The sequence below is a fragment of the Phalacrocorax carbo genome, chromosome 4, assembly GCF_963921805.1.
Source record: "Phalacrocorax carbo chromosome 4, bPhaCar2.1, whole genome shotgun sequence".
NCBI lineage: Eukaryota > Metazoa > Chordata > Aves > Suliformes > Phalacrocoracidae > Phalacrocorax > Phalacrocorax carbo.
The window spans coordinates 14,521,716-14,537,340 of record NC_087516.1 but is presented as its reverse complement, the minus strand read 5'-3'; the positions used below and the strand labels follow the sequence as shown (position 1 = coordinate 14,537,340).

Here is a 15,625-nt window from a genome sequence, read left to right as displayed (position 1 = left end):
TCTCAGCTGAGTAAAACCCCATTATCTCAGCAGTCTCACTAGTCAATGGTTCAATAGGGAGGCTTTTTATGTAATGGAATAGGAGACTTCTGCAAACATCTCAGTCTTGGCCAAGTCTCATATGAAAATCCTGCTGCAAATTTATGTAAGTGAATGAAGTTCTGGACTTCGGTTCTGAACCAAAATCCATAAACATTGTACTTTGTAATGTGATTCACTAAACTGGAGTGTCCACATAATCTCAGAGAGGATGTTAAGAATTGCCCCTGCAAATTCTGCTTATACTTTTGAAGAACTTGTGGAATCTTGAACAATTCATTTCCATCCCTCCATTTCAGTTCAGCCCCACCTGCTACCCCTTCTTTCCCCAAAAGGCCAACCCCAGTTTCCCATTGTTCTACAGACGGGGCTCTTTCCTTATAAGAGTGAACCTTTAGTTACCTTAAGGACACCACCAACACTTACTGTGTAACACCCCAAGAAGGAAAGTGAAACAAAACTTCAGTACTCACCATTGTGTAACATTGATGGGCTTGAGACAAAACATTACCATCCATGTTCTACTTAATTAGCAGAACATCTCCTGATATTAGGAAAGGTAATTAGAAACACTGCTTAATATCACCATATCATTATAGGTTAAAAGTACTCTATTAACTCCTCTCTTTGGAGTAGATTTGAGTTCAGGGACACACTTCATGGAAATAGAGTTGCAGGGAAATAAATGTGGTTTGGCTTCACTTGCTCAGTTCCTCTTGGAGGGACTGAAAAAAGGTTGGGGATGTAAAATATGCTGATGGTACATTCCTGGAGCCTTTCCTTTGTGGTTAAGAAATAAGTAACCACACAGTAGGTCTCTCTACGTTCCTCACCCTGGTGCTGGTGGTTTGACTCCAGGTCCAGAATCCAGATGACACCCTGTTAAAGTCAGAGGTTTCACCTGTGGGAAGTTGTCTTAGTTTCTCCAGGTCGTTTCCGAATTTTGAGCATGCAATTTCCTTAAAATACAACTTGAAACCAAAGGATTTATTTTTGGTTGGCACCATGCTGTAATCTGATCAATGATCACTACTTTTATGTGTGTATACTATGTGTGCATACTATAATTTTACGTGTGTATAATATGGGAGTATGTGTGCATGTGTGTATGTACATAAATATACATATAAAATAATAGTGACCACACCAAGTGAATCCAGAGTACCCTTGAATTTAGACATTACTGTGTTTGATATCTAAACCAGATGCTTCCAGTACATAGCCTGTATATGTCCTGATGATGAAAAATTTTAATTAGAGCTTATCAGTATCAGTGGCTGTATCAGTAATATAAATGTTTCACCAAAATAATATTTTCAACTAATATTCTCCTGGCTGTGAAGACACCCTAGGAGTGTCACTTAAAAAAGTCCTGATCAATTAACAGGAAAAACCCTTCAGAGCAAAAGACTGCTGAAGATATAGTTTTGCTCTATGTGTGTATGTAAGGCTGTTATGAAGATGAGATTTACACCAGCTTTGGGGATGAGACATATTTGGGGATGAGACGTATTTGGGGATGAGACGTATTTCTGTGTTGCCGGAAATCATATTTAAAATGATGGTTCTTAGATGTGGTGCTGGTGACACTCTCCAGCTTCATTCACAAGGTAAACTGCCATGACAAAAATCAGTCCAGACTTTACATGGGAGTTCTCTTGACTAAGATTTTCTTCCTGCATTTACAAAATTATTTGACTTTTTTTTCAAAAAAGGAAAACAAAGCTAAAGCAAATAAATTTACTGCGAGAGACAAAATCATTGTAATGGTCTCCCGTGACTTCAAAAATATTATGATGAATCTCTGTACAAAAATTCTTATTCTTTTCAACAATGACTAAGGGAGCATAATTCTGATATTTATATGAAATATTGAGCCTTGTGAACATAGGCTATGTCTATGATGCAGTAGACAAGGTGTGTGTATTAACTTGCAGGAATGAGGACAGTGACTGTGCAGTTTCCTAGGCAGGAGGCAGTAATTTCTGTGACAATAAAATAGCCTGCAGTTCAGGCAATTGGAGTGTATTCCTCCCAGCTTTACCATGTAAATTCTCAGAGTTATGTCACTTTTCTTGATTCTCCATTTCTTCTTAGAGAGGGTTGAGCTGTTCTTTTGTTAATATATTAATTACAATTTATTAAAAAGAATCCTGCATAGCTGTAATGTTTCTGAAGGTGTTCCTAGGTTGTGGTGTCCAGAGCTGGATTATTGAAATATCATAAAAGTCTCCATTTTTTTTTTTGAAGTCACAACCGAGTTTCCTTTCCGTAGGTACCTAACTTTGTCTTTTACTTTGCTGTCAACTAGGTGTGCATTGTACAGAAGAGAGACACCAAGAAAATGTATGCCATGAAATATATGAATAAACAGAAGTGCATTGAGAGAGATGAAGTTCGAAATGTTTTCCGGGAGCTACAGATAATGCAAGGCCTGGAACATCCCTTCCTAGTCAATCTATGGTAAGCAAACCTTTAAACTTCTGTAAAGGATCTCTCATTTTCCACTTATTGCTGAATCAGTTCAGGCTATGGAAGGCTGGAAAGCTGAAAAGTATGAAAAAATTTCTGGTGGTCTCTTTTTTTAAGGTATGTAGTTATTGCAGAGAGTTTTATTTTTAATGAATATTTTAAAGATGCCGTTTTGCATTAGAATACTTACACAACACATTCACCTTTTCCTTTCTGGTTTGGTTTCTCTCCAGATTGTTACAGCAGTGTGTGGAAATCTGTTGTTTTATCCAGCTTCACCATTTTTTTTTTTTACTATACCTGGGCTAAACATCTTTGGCAAAGCTGTGAAATAACAAACCCAATCATTCAGTTAAAAAATTTTCTAGCTGATTCAGAGAAAATTCAAAACTGAATTACTCTTTAAAAATGGCTACCATGGAATAAGAGAAAAACATCTTTTTGTCACCTGGAATTTCTCTTCTCTTCCCAGTGTTAGGCACTGCAGACCTCGGTCAGCTATGAGTGTGAGAAAATGTTGGTCAAGTAATGACTAGCTTTAAGTACACCACCAACATAAAATATTTGCTGGCTTTTAAGAAGTGATAGTAGTAATGGGATGCAGACTTTTCCTTCCTTAAGTAAAAATTACCTATATAATAAAAAAAAAAAGGGGGGCATAAACCATTATATGAAAATTGTCCATTTTATGAATAACTGGATTGGCTGCAGGTGTCACAATGTAAACAGACCTTCTGTTTTGTGAGTTCTAGCTGTCTTACCAGAGGTGAAAACCTCTAGTGAGGTTTTCACTAGAAAACCTACAGGTTTTTGCCCATCCTTTAGTTCACTCTTGATCTGTACAGGTGAAAAATTTCTTCTTGCCAGTTTAGCATCTTTCACGAACCAAAAGCCAAACTGTTTTCTGGCTTGAATTAACACAGCTTTAGTATAATTGCACCCACTAATACCAGCAAAGGGTTTGATCCAAAAATTCACTCAAAAAGGACCTAATAATAGATATATGTCTTCAGGTGTTCTCCTCTTGACATGAATGTTCACACTTGAGCTAATCTAACGTCCTATGGGACGCTTAAAGAAAAATATATAAATATTGTGACTGTAATACAAAACGTTCCCAGTATATTTTACAAGGTTCCAGCAACGTGTATTCTCATGATTTCTCTACCAAAAATGTGGTGTCTCTGTGCTTAAGAGCCTCTGGATTTTTCTTTTTTGTGTCTGTCCAATCTCTTCTGAACTCACACAAACTTTTGTTCTTTAACAAGGAGCAGCAAAGATTTCCACTGTGCTAGTCACTGTGAAGAAACTATAGGTTAACATGATCTAAAAGATACTTCAGTAAATGTAACAATGCTGAAGAAATAAAGCTCAAACATTTATTGTGAAACAAAAAGTATGCTAGATTCCAGTTACTGAATTATAATAATCTAATAAATATTATTTCTTGTTTTCTTTTTTTCATGCCAAAGATTAAACCTGAAATAAGTAATACCTTAAAATGTGTTGGATGTGATGATGATTTTTATTGTAAATAATTAATTTAGTTTTCTTGTGCTTCTGAGATACTGTCACAAGACCTCAAGACTCAAATATGTTATATGTGCATATGAGAAAGGTAGAAAATGACACAGAAATGTAGTACTCTAGAATTAACAAACCATTTCAGGCAAAAAGGACACTATTCAAGATGCCCCAGTGCACTAACATTCTATATTCAATGTCTCCAGCCATGCTTATAGCTTCTCTCCCATGTGAACCAGCCCCATCCCAAATAGCTCCTGGGGTAGTCCCAGAGTCACAGTCTCCCATGGATCAATGTGATGTGGCCAGCACCCTTCGCAACAAGGATTTCCTAACAGCCACAAGCTGCTCTCTGCCAGCTGGCCTGAGTGCTTGGAAATGTTCCCCAGCATGTTTCATCTACTACAATAATCAGAGGGGCTAAATGTTAGTAGGATATCCTCCTCTAGAGACCTCCATCCTTCCTGTTAAAGCTGGACAACTGTGTAGTCAAACGCCAGATACACGAGACTCTACTGAGATTCAGGGACTTGAACATAAGCAGAACAATAGGAATTTTTCAAAAAAATAATCTCATTGACACTTAGTATTTTCACCTGAAGAGTTCACCTCAAACATTATACATTCAAATGTCTAGTGATTCACAGCCCTGATTAAAGCGTGAGCTACTGACCTACTGGACAACCTATATTTCACCGTGGGCTAGCACAGCAAAGGAAAGTCTTAAAGCCAAGCCTCCCCACAATTAATCTAGCCTACCCCAAATAACTCATTTTTTTTGTTACAGACCCATAATCACAAAATGGTAGCGGGTTGGAAGGGACCTCTGGATATCATCTCGTCCAACCCCCCTGCTTGAGCAGGCACACCCAGAGCACGGGGCACAGGAACGCGTCCAGCTGGGTGTTGAATGTCTCCAGGGAAGGGACCCCACAGCCTCCCTGGGCAGCCTGTGCCACTGCTCTGGCACCCTCACAGGAAACAAGTTTGTTCTCACATTTAAGATGAACTTCCTGTGTTCCTGTATGTGCCCATTGCCCCTTGGCCTGCCATTGGGCACCACCAAAAAGAGTCTGATCCCATCCTCTTGACACCTACCCTTTAGATATTTATAAGTATCAGTAAGATCCCCCTCAGTCTTCTCTTCTCCAGGGTGAACAAACCCACGTCTCTCAGTCTTTCCTCATAAGGGAGATGCTCCACTCCCCTGATCATCTTCTAAGCTCTCCACTGGACTTGCTCAAGAAGTTGCCTGTCCTTCTTAAACTGGGGGACCCAGAACAGGACACAGTACTCCAGATGTGGTCTCACTAGGGCTGAGTAGAGGGGGAGGATAACCTCTCTCGACCTGCTGGCCACACTCCTTTTAACACAGCCCAGGATACCGTTGGCCTTCTTGGCCACAAGGGCACGGTGCTGGCTCAGGGTCAGCTTGCTGCCCACCAGCACTGCCAGGGCCTTCTCAGCAGAGCCGCTTTCCAGTAGTTCAGCCCCCAGCCTGTACTGGTGCCTGGGGTTGTTCCTCCTCAGGTGCAGGACCCTACACTTGCTTGTGTTTCACGAGGTTCCCCTGGGCCCAGCTCTCCAGCCTGTCCAGGCCTCGCTGGATGGCAGCACAGCCTTCTGGTGTATCAGCCACTCCTCCCAGCTTGGTATCATCAGTGAACTTGCTGAGGGTACACTCTGTCCCTTTGTCCAGGTCATTGATGGATACGTTGAACAGGACTGGGCCCAGCACAGACCCCTGGGGAACACCACTAGTGACAGGCCTCCGACCAGTCTCTGTCCTGTTGATCACAACCCCCTGAGTTCTGTTGTTGAGCCTGTTCTTTGTCCACATCACTGCTCACTTATGTAACCCACACTTCCTTAGCTTGTCTGTGAGGATGTTATGGGAGAGTGTCAGAAGCCTTGCTGAAGTCGAGGTAAGCAACATTCACTGCTCTCCTTTCATTGACCCAGCCAGTCATACCATCATAGAAGGCTATCAGGTTGGTCAAGCATGATCAACTGATTCTGCCATTGGTAAATCCATGTTGACTACTTCTGATAACCTTCTTGTCCTCTACATCTCTGGAGGTGATCTCCAGAATGAACCATTACATTGCTTTTCTGGGGATGGCGGTGAGGCTGACTGGCCTATAGTTTCCCAGGTCCTCCTTGCCCTTTTTGAAGACTGGAGTGAAATTGGCTACCCTTCAAAACGCAAGCATCTCTCCTCCCCTCCATGACCTTTCAAAGATAATGGAGAGTGGCTCAGCAAGAACATCTGCCAGCTTCCTCAGCATCTGTGGGTGCATCCCATCGGGGCCCATGGATTTGTGAGGATCCAGTTTACCTAAATGGTCTCTGACTGAATCCTGATAAACCAAGGGGAAGTCCTTCTTCAGATTTTCTCTCTCACCTCTGGGGTCTGGGATGCCTGAGGGCCAGCCTTAGCAGTGAAGAATGAAGCAAAGGCAGCATTCAGTAACATGCCTCCTCTGCATCCTGCATCACCAGGGCACCCACCTCATTGAGCAGCAAGCCTATATTTTCTCCAGTCGTTCTTTTACAACTGATGTATTTAAAGAAGCCCTTCTTGTTTTCCTTGACATCCCTTGCCAGATTTAGTTCCAGGTGGGCCTTGGCCTTCCTCTTCACATGTCTGCATACCCTGACAACATTCCTGTATTCCTCCCAAGTGGCCAGTCCCTTTTTCCACATACTGTAAACCTCCTTCTTCTGTTTGACTTTTTCTAGAAGCTCTTTGCTCATCCATGCAGGCCTCCTGGCTCCTTTGCTTGACTTCTTCCTCACAAGGGTGCACCGATCTTGAGCTTGGAGGAAGTGGTACTTGAATATTGACCAGCTGTCTTGGACCCCTCTGCTTTCTAGAGCCGTAACCCATGGAATTCCTCCAAGCAGTTCTTTGAAGAGGCCAAAGTCAGCTATCCTGAAGTTCAAGGTTGTAATCCTACTTGTTGCCTGATTCTGCCATGCAGGATCCTAAACTTGACCATCTCATGGTCACCAGAGCCAATGCTACCCACAAGCCCTCACATCCTCAACCAGACCTTCTTTGTTTACTAGCAACACATCTCACCTCGTTGGCTCCTCTGCCACCTATGTCAAAAAGTTATCCTCAATGTTCTACTTGAACCTCCTGGATTGTGTGCACCTCATGTGTTGCTTTTCCAGCAAATATCAGGGTGGTTGAAGTCCCCCATGAGAATCAGGGCTTGTGATTGTGAGGCTACTTCCAGCTGTATGTAGAAGACTTCATTGACTTCCTCTTCCTGACCAGGTGGCCTGTAGCAAATGCCCACAACAGCGTCACCCATATTTGCCTGCCCCTTAATTTTTACCCATAAGCTCTCGACTTGTTCTTCCTCCACCCTGAGCAGAACTCAATACATTGCAGTTGCTTCTTCACATAAAGAACAATTCCCCCACCTCACCTTGCTGGCCTGTCTTTCCTAAAAAGTATGTAGCTATCCATGACAGCATTCCAGTCATGAGAGCTATCCCACCATGTCTCTGTAATTGCAATGAGATCGTGGCCCTGTGACCACACACAGATCTCTAGTTCTTCCTGTTTATTCCCCATGCTGCGTGCATTGGTGTACAGGTAACTGAGGTAACTGAGCACGCAGGTTTCCCTGGAGGGGTGCATGAACACCCACTATATCCACGCACATCCTTGAGGCAGTTGGTCTTCTGACTGTCGTCTCATGAGGCAGCTAAGGCACCTTTGTCACTGCTTTAGTTGGCCTGGCTTATTCCCCTGTTGGATGTGATGGCATTAGCATTGCCACTTTGGACCCCACCCCCCGAGTCCTTCAGTTTAAAGCCCACCTCACCAAGTTGCCCAGCCTGCTGCCAAAGATTGCCTTGTCCCTTCTAGACAGGTGGATTCCACCTATATTATGTTTCTGTAATTAGCCTTGCAAAATCCTGAATGAATTTAAAATAGCTTCTGATTTATTTCTGGAGTGTCTACACTTGCAGACTGCAGTAACATGTTCCAGACCTCTGAATGCTCTACCTCAACTTCTGCCTGAATTTCAAGATGTTTTACACATTGTCTTCAAATAATGTCTTCTGTTACTGAACAGCAACAAGGGCAAAACACAAAAATCACAAGTGACCCATGAATAATGGTCACATCTGTGCTATTAACACTAAGCCATATGAAGCTTTTAAACATATTAATTATATTTTATTTTTTAATAATTGATTATTAATGTAGTTACAAATAAAAATAACTGCATTTTATTTACTACCATGAAAAAAGGAACACTGCAAGTACAAATGGAATATTCCTTAAACATATTTTACATGTTCCCAGCGATAATTTCTTAGAAAAAAAGCACTTTCGTTGATTGTTGGTGAAATAGCAGCTTGTTTAATGTATTTTTACTTGCAGTTTAGAAGCAATAATAGTTTGCATCAAATACATTTACATTGTGGCTACAACTTAACATCAGATGATTAGCAGGAATCCATGAGATTTCCTTTTATGAGTCAATTCCTGGCATACTAACGGAAGGAAACAGTTGAAGCTCATTTCTTCTATAGTAATTGCAGCTACATTTGTGTTTAATTTTTCTGAATTAGAGTTTTTTCTGTCAATTTTTTAAAATGCACTGTAAATGTACAAATGGCCTATAACAGGAGCTACTAACTCTATCTCGTTTCACCAACCAGAATGTTAATTTAATGAGTAATAGTTATATCATGGTCTATGGGCAATGACACAGCTGCAGCTTATCTAAATATTGAGTTTCTTTTGACAAGCTGTTTTGGACTGGTCTGTCTTTCTAGGCTCTAACACACTCTCTAAGGGTGCATATTAGTTTTCAGAAATCCTGCCCAAGGTAAGATTTTGGTGACTAAAACTCAGAAATCCCATCAGCCTACTGAATTTAATTGGCATCTCCCTACTTAGTTGGGGTATCCAACTTTGATTTCCCAAGGATATTCAGAAGTAATTATTCTGAGAATGTAACTACCGATCTGCCATCCAGAGCCCTGCTGCGGCCCCCACATCAGTACAGAGCAACTGACACTCTGTTAACTGAAAAAACACTAACGCTCCTACAGAAAGTCAGAAATTCAGTTGTAGGCAGGGCCCAGACTAAGATGAGTAGTGGTACATAGCTTTTCCAAAATGGTTTAATTGTGGTGTGTACAGTTTACATTAGATGGTCATTGGATAAAAACTGAAAACAGACTTTCAATTAGGAACTTTAGTAAAGTATGTTTGCACGAAACACTTTGCAGGCTCGTGGTTAAACAGTCATGTAGTCTGTGAAGAACCGAGGGCCCAGCTCTCCATGCTAAGGGGAGCTTGGAGCTCATGTCTCCTGCTGTCCAGACAAGCTGACTACTTGTCTACTAGAGGAAACATGATGATAGTGCCAGGAGATTTGTTTATATAAATGTGTCTATCTTTTTTGCCCCTTGCATCTCAGTGAAAAGTAATTAGCTGGCTGGGCCAGTCTGGATGACACTCCAAAAGTCTTCAGAAAAAACGACATGTCTCCATTCATTTGGAAGGGAAATTAGGTACTTATTTTGGTTGCATTATGCCTTCCCCTTGATTCCGCCCTTCCCTAATCCCCAGTTATATGAAGCAAGACTTAAGCTTAGGTAGGTAGCCTAGAGCTGATCTGCTGTTATTTTGTCTGGAAGGGATATATATGATGAAAAAATTAGGGAATTTTATTATCAAAATACTTGCATTTTTTCAAAGTATCATTTTCTATAAGAACAACTTCAGTGTAATCAGAATTTACTTTTTTGCTTTTAGATAAATTGAAATGAAATTTATTTCTTTTAATTCAAAATGTCAAATCCCAAATCCATATTGAAAATGTATTTGGAGGAAATTCTGCTCATTAAAATCTTTTCATCAGTTTGTGGAACTGTCCCTGACCAGAACAGTTGATTTTCAAAAGTTAATCATGTGGACCTTCACAATAAATTTAATATAGTGGTAAACCTCCCAACAGTTCCTTGAATGAAAGGGAATACTAACTGAGAACATTTATCTTCCTTTGAGGAATTACATCATCAAAAAGAAAAGTTGGCAACTCAAGAAACAAACATGAAGACTGGAAAACCCTTTAGTTAGGCATGATAACTGCACAAAGAAGTAATGAAATATGTGTCGGCAATCTGTCATCAGTTAAATTCTCTTGCAGAGAAAGAGAAGAGGAAATAAGGTAAACCTTCTGTAGTGGGTAATTCTGCTGGCACCCATCAGTAACCCCAGCATACACAACAATACGGAACAGCTAATATAAAACAAGGGTAGCATCTCAACTACAAAATGTCTATATTAAAAAGCTTTTTGAGGCTTATGCATCTTCTCTGAGCTTTATTAAATTTAACTTCACAATCTCAACTTACAAATCATATTATTTGAAGTACAAACTGTCTTTCATAACATCTGACACAGAAAAGAATCATTCTTCCAAAAATGCTCACAATAGCTTGGAGAATAACAGTGTTTTTTAGGAAGGGCTTGGGGTTGATTTATAACCTTCACTTTAGAAATGAAACTGAATAAATAGTCAAAGATATGTGAGCCTTGTAGCCATGTTTATCACCATTAGAGGCATTTCTGATAATAGAGATTCCTTCTTAAAATGAAAAGCAGTCCTGTTTTTTATCAGCTCTTTTTTATGTTGTGTGTTTCAAACACAGATAAACGAGCTGTAGAAATGTCAACTCCTAACATGGTCCCACCTTGAGACTACAATGTGCCCCTCTAAGATCCAGCATTTTAGCCTCGTTTATCCTTCCCCAAATATCTGGTGTGTCCCCTGGGCAACATGCATGAGGGCTGAGCCAAGAGCCAGGTTACTGCCTCTGTACCAATGTGGCTAGACTTGTCATTATGTGACTTGTCTTCAAACATGAGTAGATCTACTGGCTGCTTGGAAAATAATACAGCTTACCACAAAAGGCAGAAGCTTTTAGAAAAAAAAAAAAGTATTAAAATGGTTTCTCTGCTGATGTGGGACAGGAAAATCTGAAAAAGGTTTTGGACCATTCCTCGGAACTCTTGGAATATTGAAGTGGTCTTATTTTTAATAGCCTTGCTTAAAGCTGTTATATCCTTTTTAAATTGTCAGAACAATTTCAAAGGCAGCAGAGGGAGAAGGGTGAAGATTTACTTTTGTCAGCTTATAGGTCGTTTTCCTATAGATAGAGCAATATGTTTGGTATATGTAACAACCCATAAAGAAGTGTTAGCTGCATTATCAGAGTGGCTCCATATTTTGATGTATTTTTCTTTCTACTCATCAGTCTCTTGAAACTGTACGTATTTCATAAGACAGATCTACAAAAGTACATTACTGCTACCAGCTAGAGTAAGACTAAATTTCAAATCCAGTGAAAACTGGAACAAGTGAAGAGCACACATGGTAGCAAAAATGTTCATGCATTTCTGAATTCACCTAATAATGCAATCTGTCTTCAAAAGAAGGGGGAGGTAAAAAAGAAATAAAAAGAATGCTGGAGAGAAGAAATTATTTGTTCGATCTCAAGTGTTGGATGGGTTGTTTAATGTATGCCCACACACATGCATAACTGGAAATTATCACTTCTCTGCAAAGGTGTCCTTTCTAGAATAGGCTGCCCCATAGCATGGCTCTGCTCCTCAGTTTGGCATCAGAAATACGCATAAACCTACAAACTCAGGGAAGAAATATCACCTGGCCAAGTGTTTTACTATGGGGTGGAGCTGAAAATAGCCAATCAAGGAGCATCATTTACCTATCGGAGACCACAAGTACTGAGAGGAGGCGGTTTAGGTTGGTCTTAGGTGAGTTTGCTTAGTGGCTGCAATGTTGTGTAACTTGCCTTGATATGATAGACCTAATCTAGAATGAAAATATTTTATAGGGGATGGAGAATTTCTTTCTTGATGACTAATATGACCAGCTTTCTGAGCTTTGTGAGACTTCATACTAAAGCCTGTAAGTCTATGATCCAGCAGAAAAATGACATGACATTTTTGGAAGGGAGCAGGGGGCTTGTGGTGTTTTCTGTTGGGAGGCAGGTTGGGTGTTTGCAACTAGCCTGACTGCCCTTTCAGCAGTAAGGAGGCCTGCTGAAAAGGAAAGTCAGGTTATAATGATGTCTATCTTCTTAGTATCTGGTGGATCCCCAGAAGGTCATGAAACAACAGATCCTGATAAGCATCCAGTTTTCCTGGATAGTGCTGAATGGTTTTAGCTCCCTTTGGTTATACCCAGCTGCTCTAAGCCTGGTTTATGGGAAGAGAGGCTATGATGTTGCCCCCTTTGGCTACATCTATCCTAGTAATTTAAATCTGGGTATTCTTCCTGGACTCTTGAACCCAATGCTACATACTGCTAAATAATTTCAGACCTACTCCTAGCCTAGCTGTGAGCTGGGGCATGAGCACTATCCCAGAGAAGCCCCAGCTGCAGGCAGATCTCTCCCAGTAGGCAGCTTGCATGACATCACCCTATTTTGAGGCTGTCAGTTTAATAGTCCAGGCACAAACTTTTCTGTGCTGTTTGGTCTTGGTGCTGGAGAACAGCCACTGACATGTTTGTTTATACAATACACATTTCTTACTTCTTTTCTGGATTTAGCTGAGGTCATGAACCCCAGGCCATGTAATCCTGGGCCATCCTAGGTATGGGGTTTAATGATATTATCTTATGGACTGTAAGATTCCTTTTCAGGTAAGAAGACATTGTAAATCAAGGGAGAAGGCTATAGTTAGTGTCCCACACAGAGCTTAGATGGGTGAACTCTTTGCTACAGAGAGAGCAAAGGGCAAGTGTTTCCCTCAAATTTCCTCAATTCATCACTGCATGAATATAAATCTGGAATAGGTAAAGATATAGTTTTATATCTAAGACTGAAAAAAAAAATCTGTTCTCCAGAGCCTTAGAAGAGGTAATGATGGAGGAAAAAGGGCAGGAAAAGGTGATGAGGCAGCAGGAAGTGTAGGATGATTGGAAGAAGAGAATATAGGAAAGATTTGTCTTGAGTTGTAAATATTCAGGATATTATTTCTGGCTGTGGAAATTACATTAGACTCAACACTGCCAGTCGGTAACCTCTGGATGCTTGTTCTAAATGAGTGCTAGCTGTAATATCTTCACGGACTGATCAATGCATGATCCAACAGTTACTTATTTTTGTGCTGATTTTAATATCCTGAGATACTAATTGCCAGTATTGGAACACTGTCTCGAGTCTTCCTATACTGAATTTTGTTCTGGTGACTAATTGTTTCCTGTGAGAAATTGCTGTCACCTTGAAATATATATCGTTGGACTTAACTTTGCACATTCCTCATGAAAGCAGGAATTGGCCTTTGGCATAGTTTAAGTTTTAATCTTTTTGCATTAAAAACTGCTGCAATAGATATATCATGTCTCATTGCATCCTGGGACCTTTCTTAGGAGCCTGTCTTCTGCATCATTCTTACTGAGGCAAAGACTTTATTTGCTGACCCACAATAAAGTTTTCTCACACAAAGCTTTCACTGCAAGAGGAGTTTTATTATAAACACCAATAAATATCAAACTGCTGGGAAAAATAATCCCTTTTGTTTTAAGAATGTTCAGTTTCAGTAAAGTTCCTCTTATGAATTCACGATTATTTCCTCATTCTGCCTTCACAGCTGCTATCCAAATTAGACCCTCATGAGCTTGGGGTTAGCCGTGGCCATGTCTCAGGTCTGTGGTGTGGATAGTCACAATAATTCTCAGCACGTTTGTGGCAGGGATGAGTATTCCTTTTTAGCCAGAAGCAGAGCTCCAGTGCTGCAGCAGAGGTATTCTCAAGGGAGATTGCAGGGGAGCAGGGTTTCAGTGCTATCAGCCTAATGAGATAAGAAAGAAAGAAGAGAAGCCCTTAGACATTGCTTCAGACTCCTCAACTGACAATTTAGGCAAACAGTCCTTTTTTCCCTTTTTTCCCCCTCCCCTTTTTCCCGTTATTTTCATTATCTGCTTTAAAGGTTATGAATGCCAAACATGATAGCTAAAGTGTGTAATTAAACTGATAACCAAGGTCCTGTAGGTAAAGTGGTTCTCATAATCAGTGACAGAGTAATGAGTTCATCATGCAAATGTACTGTTTTCAGGCAGGCATGAGCAATTCTTACCTATGTTATGGAAGCTGGGACTGAAATTAGTATCTACTAAAAGCTCTGCTAAAGTAGGCTATATAAGAGGTAGCTCAGCACAGCATTAACAAAGCTTTACAACTGTGGGATAGCCATCAGACTGAAAAACTGCCTTGGATGTATGTATCTGTAAAATCATCAATAGTCACCCAGAGAGTGAATGCAAAGTAGGTGATCACTACAGAATAAAAATAAGTGCTTAATACTTTCACTGCAAAATTTTGATACTGAACAGATCTTACAAATCTACACCTAGTTAAAAGTCTTAGTTATTCTTGAGGACTACTGGTGGTGTAATATGGCTTGGAAATGATCCTTTGTAGTTTACTTTAGAATATATTTGAGCAATTATATTTTTAGTTCAAAATAGAGATGAACCACATAGGTGAATTCCTTTTTATTTATAGCATGTTGATGTAAAAGTCAGGGCAACAATATTCAAACAAAACAAAACCAAGCCCCAACAAACAAAAAACCCATCAACAAAAAAACCCACCATGGAACAAGCAAGGAATATAAAATAGTGATAACTGAAGTAATGTCTGTGTGGTTCACATAGTATGGTAGCTCTTCAAGTCAGTTCTTTCCTTTTTACTTCTGCTAGAATGCCAAGACTATTTTTCATGTTGCCACTTATTAGAAGTTGGGGACTTTTGGCCCAGTGTCGGAAGACAAAAGTCTTAACTATATAGATATGAGGTGTAAATAAATAAATAATAATAAAAATCTTGAGTGTAAGGCAATTTAAATTTTGCATTGTAAGAATTGTGTCAAATAGAGTGGATTTAAAATGGCAAATAGTGGGATTGAACTAAAGCAGGAAGTTCTGTAATGCATTATTGTTTCAATAGTGCCTGCTTTGGGGACCCTTTGCCTTGGTTCATTAAAATTCATCAAAGCTTTATTATTTTTACAGCTTAAGTGTGCACTTAACTCCATTTTATTGAACTAAAATGATATTTATTGTACCTGTAAAGTGCAGTGAGAAGCTGATACTAAGACTTCAGAAAATGATCAATGGTATCTTGTTTCTAAATTAATGACAGTTTTGCAGTGTAAAGTTCTCATTAGAAACTCATTAGTACTGATGTTCCATAAGTACACGTCACATAAAGGAGGATTTAATGTTCCTTTTCTACTGATGTACTTTTTACAAACTATGTCCTGACCAAGGAAAGGTCATGGGCTATGAAGAAGATGACTATTTAAATTCCTCTGCAAAAGAGTTGTGGCCAGAAGTAAAATTACTTCTGCCTGTCAAATTCTCTCTAACTACCTAAACTAGAAGTTATCCAGGATGCAGAGGGTAAATTCTTTCTTGCAAAAGCCAAGGTGATGGGATTGAGTCTTGATGGCAAATCAATAAGCAGAATGGAACTAACAGAAGTAACTCTTCTTCTTGGCCATGGCTTTCACAGTCTC

General features: G+C 40.0%; 1 protein-coding gene across 1 annotated transcript in view; it reads left to right on the top strand.

Moving 5' to 3' along the window:
• Positions 1–15,625, top strand: part of STK32B (serine/threonine kinase 32B) — a 184,406-nt gene that overhangs the window by 35,067 nt on the left and 133,714 nt on the right. The window contains exon 3 of the mRNA XM_064449122.1: positions 2,351–2,502. Coding sequence (XP_064305192.1) covers positions 2,351–2,502 — 152 coding nt within the window. The remainder of the gene's footprint in view (positions 1–2,350; positions 2,503–15,625) is intronic.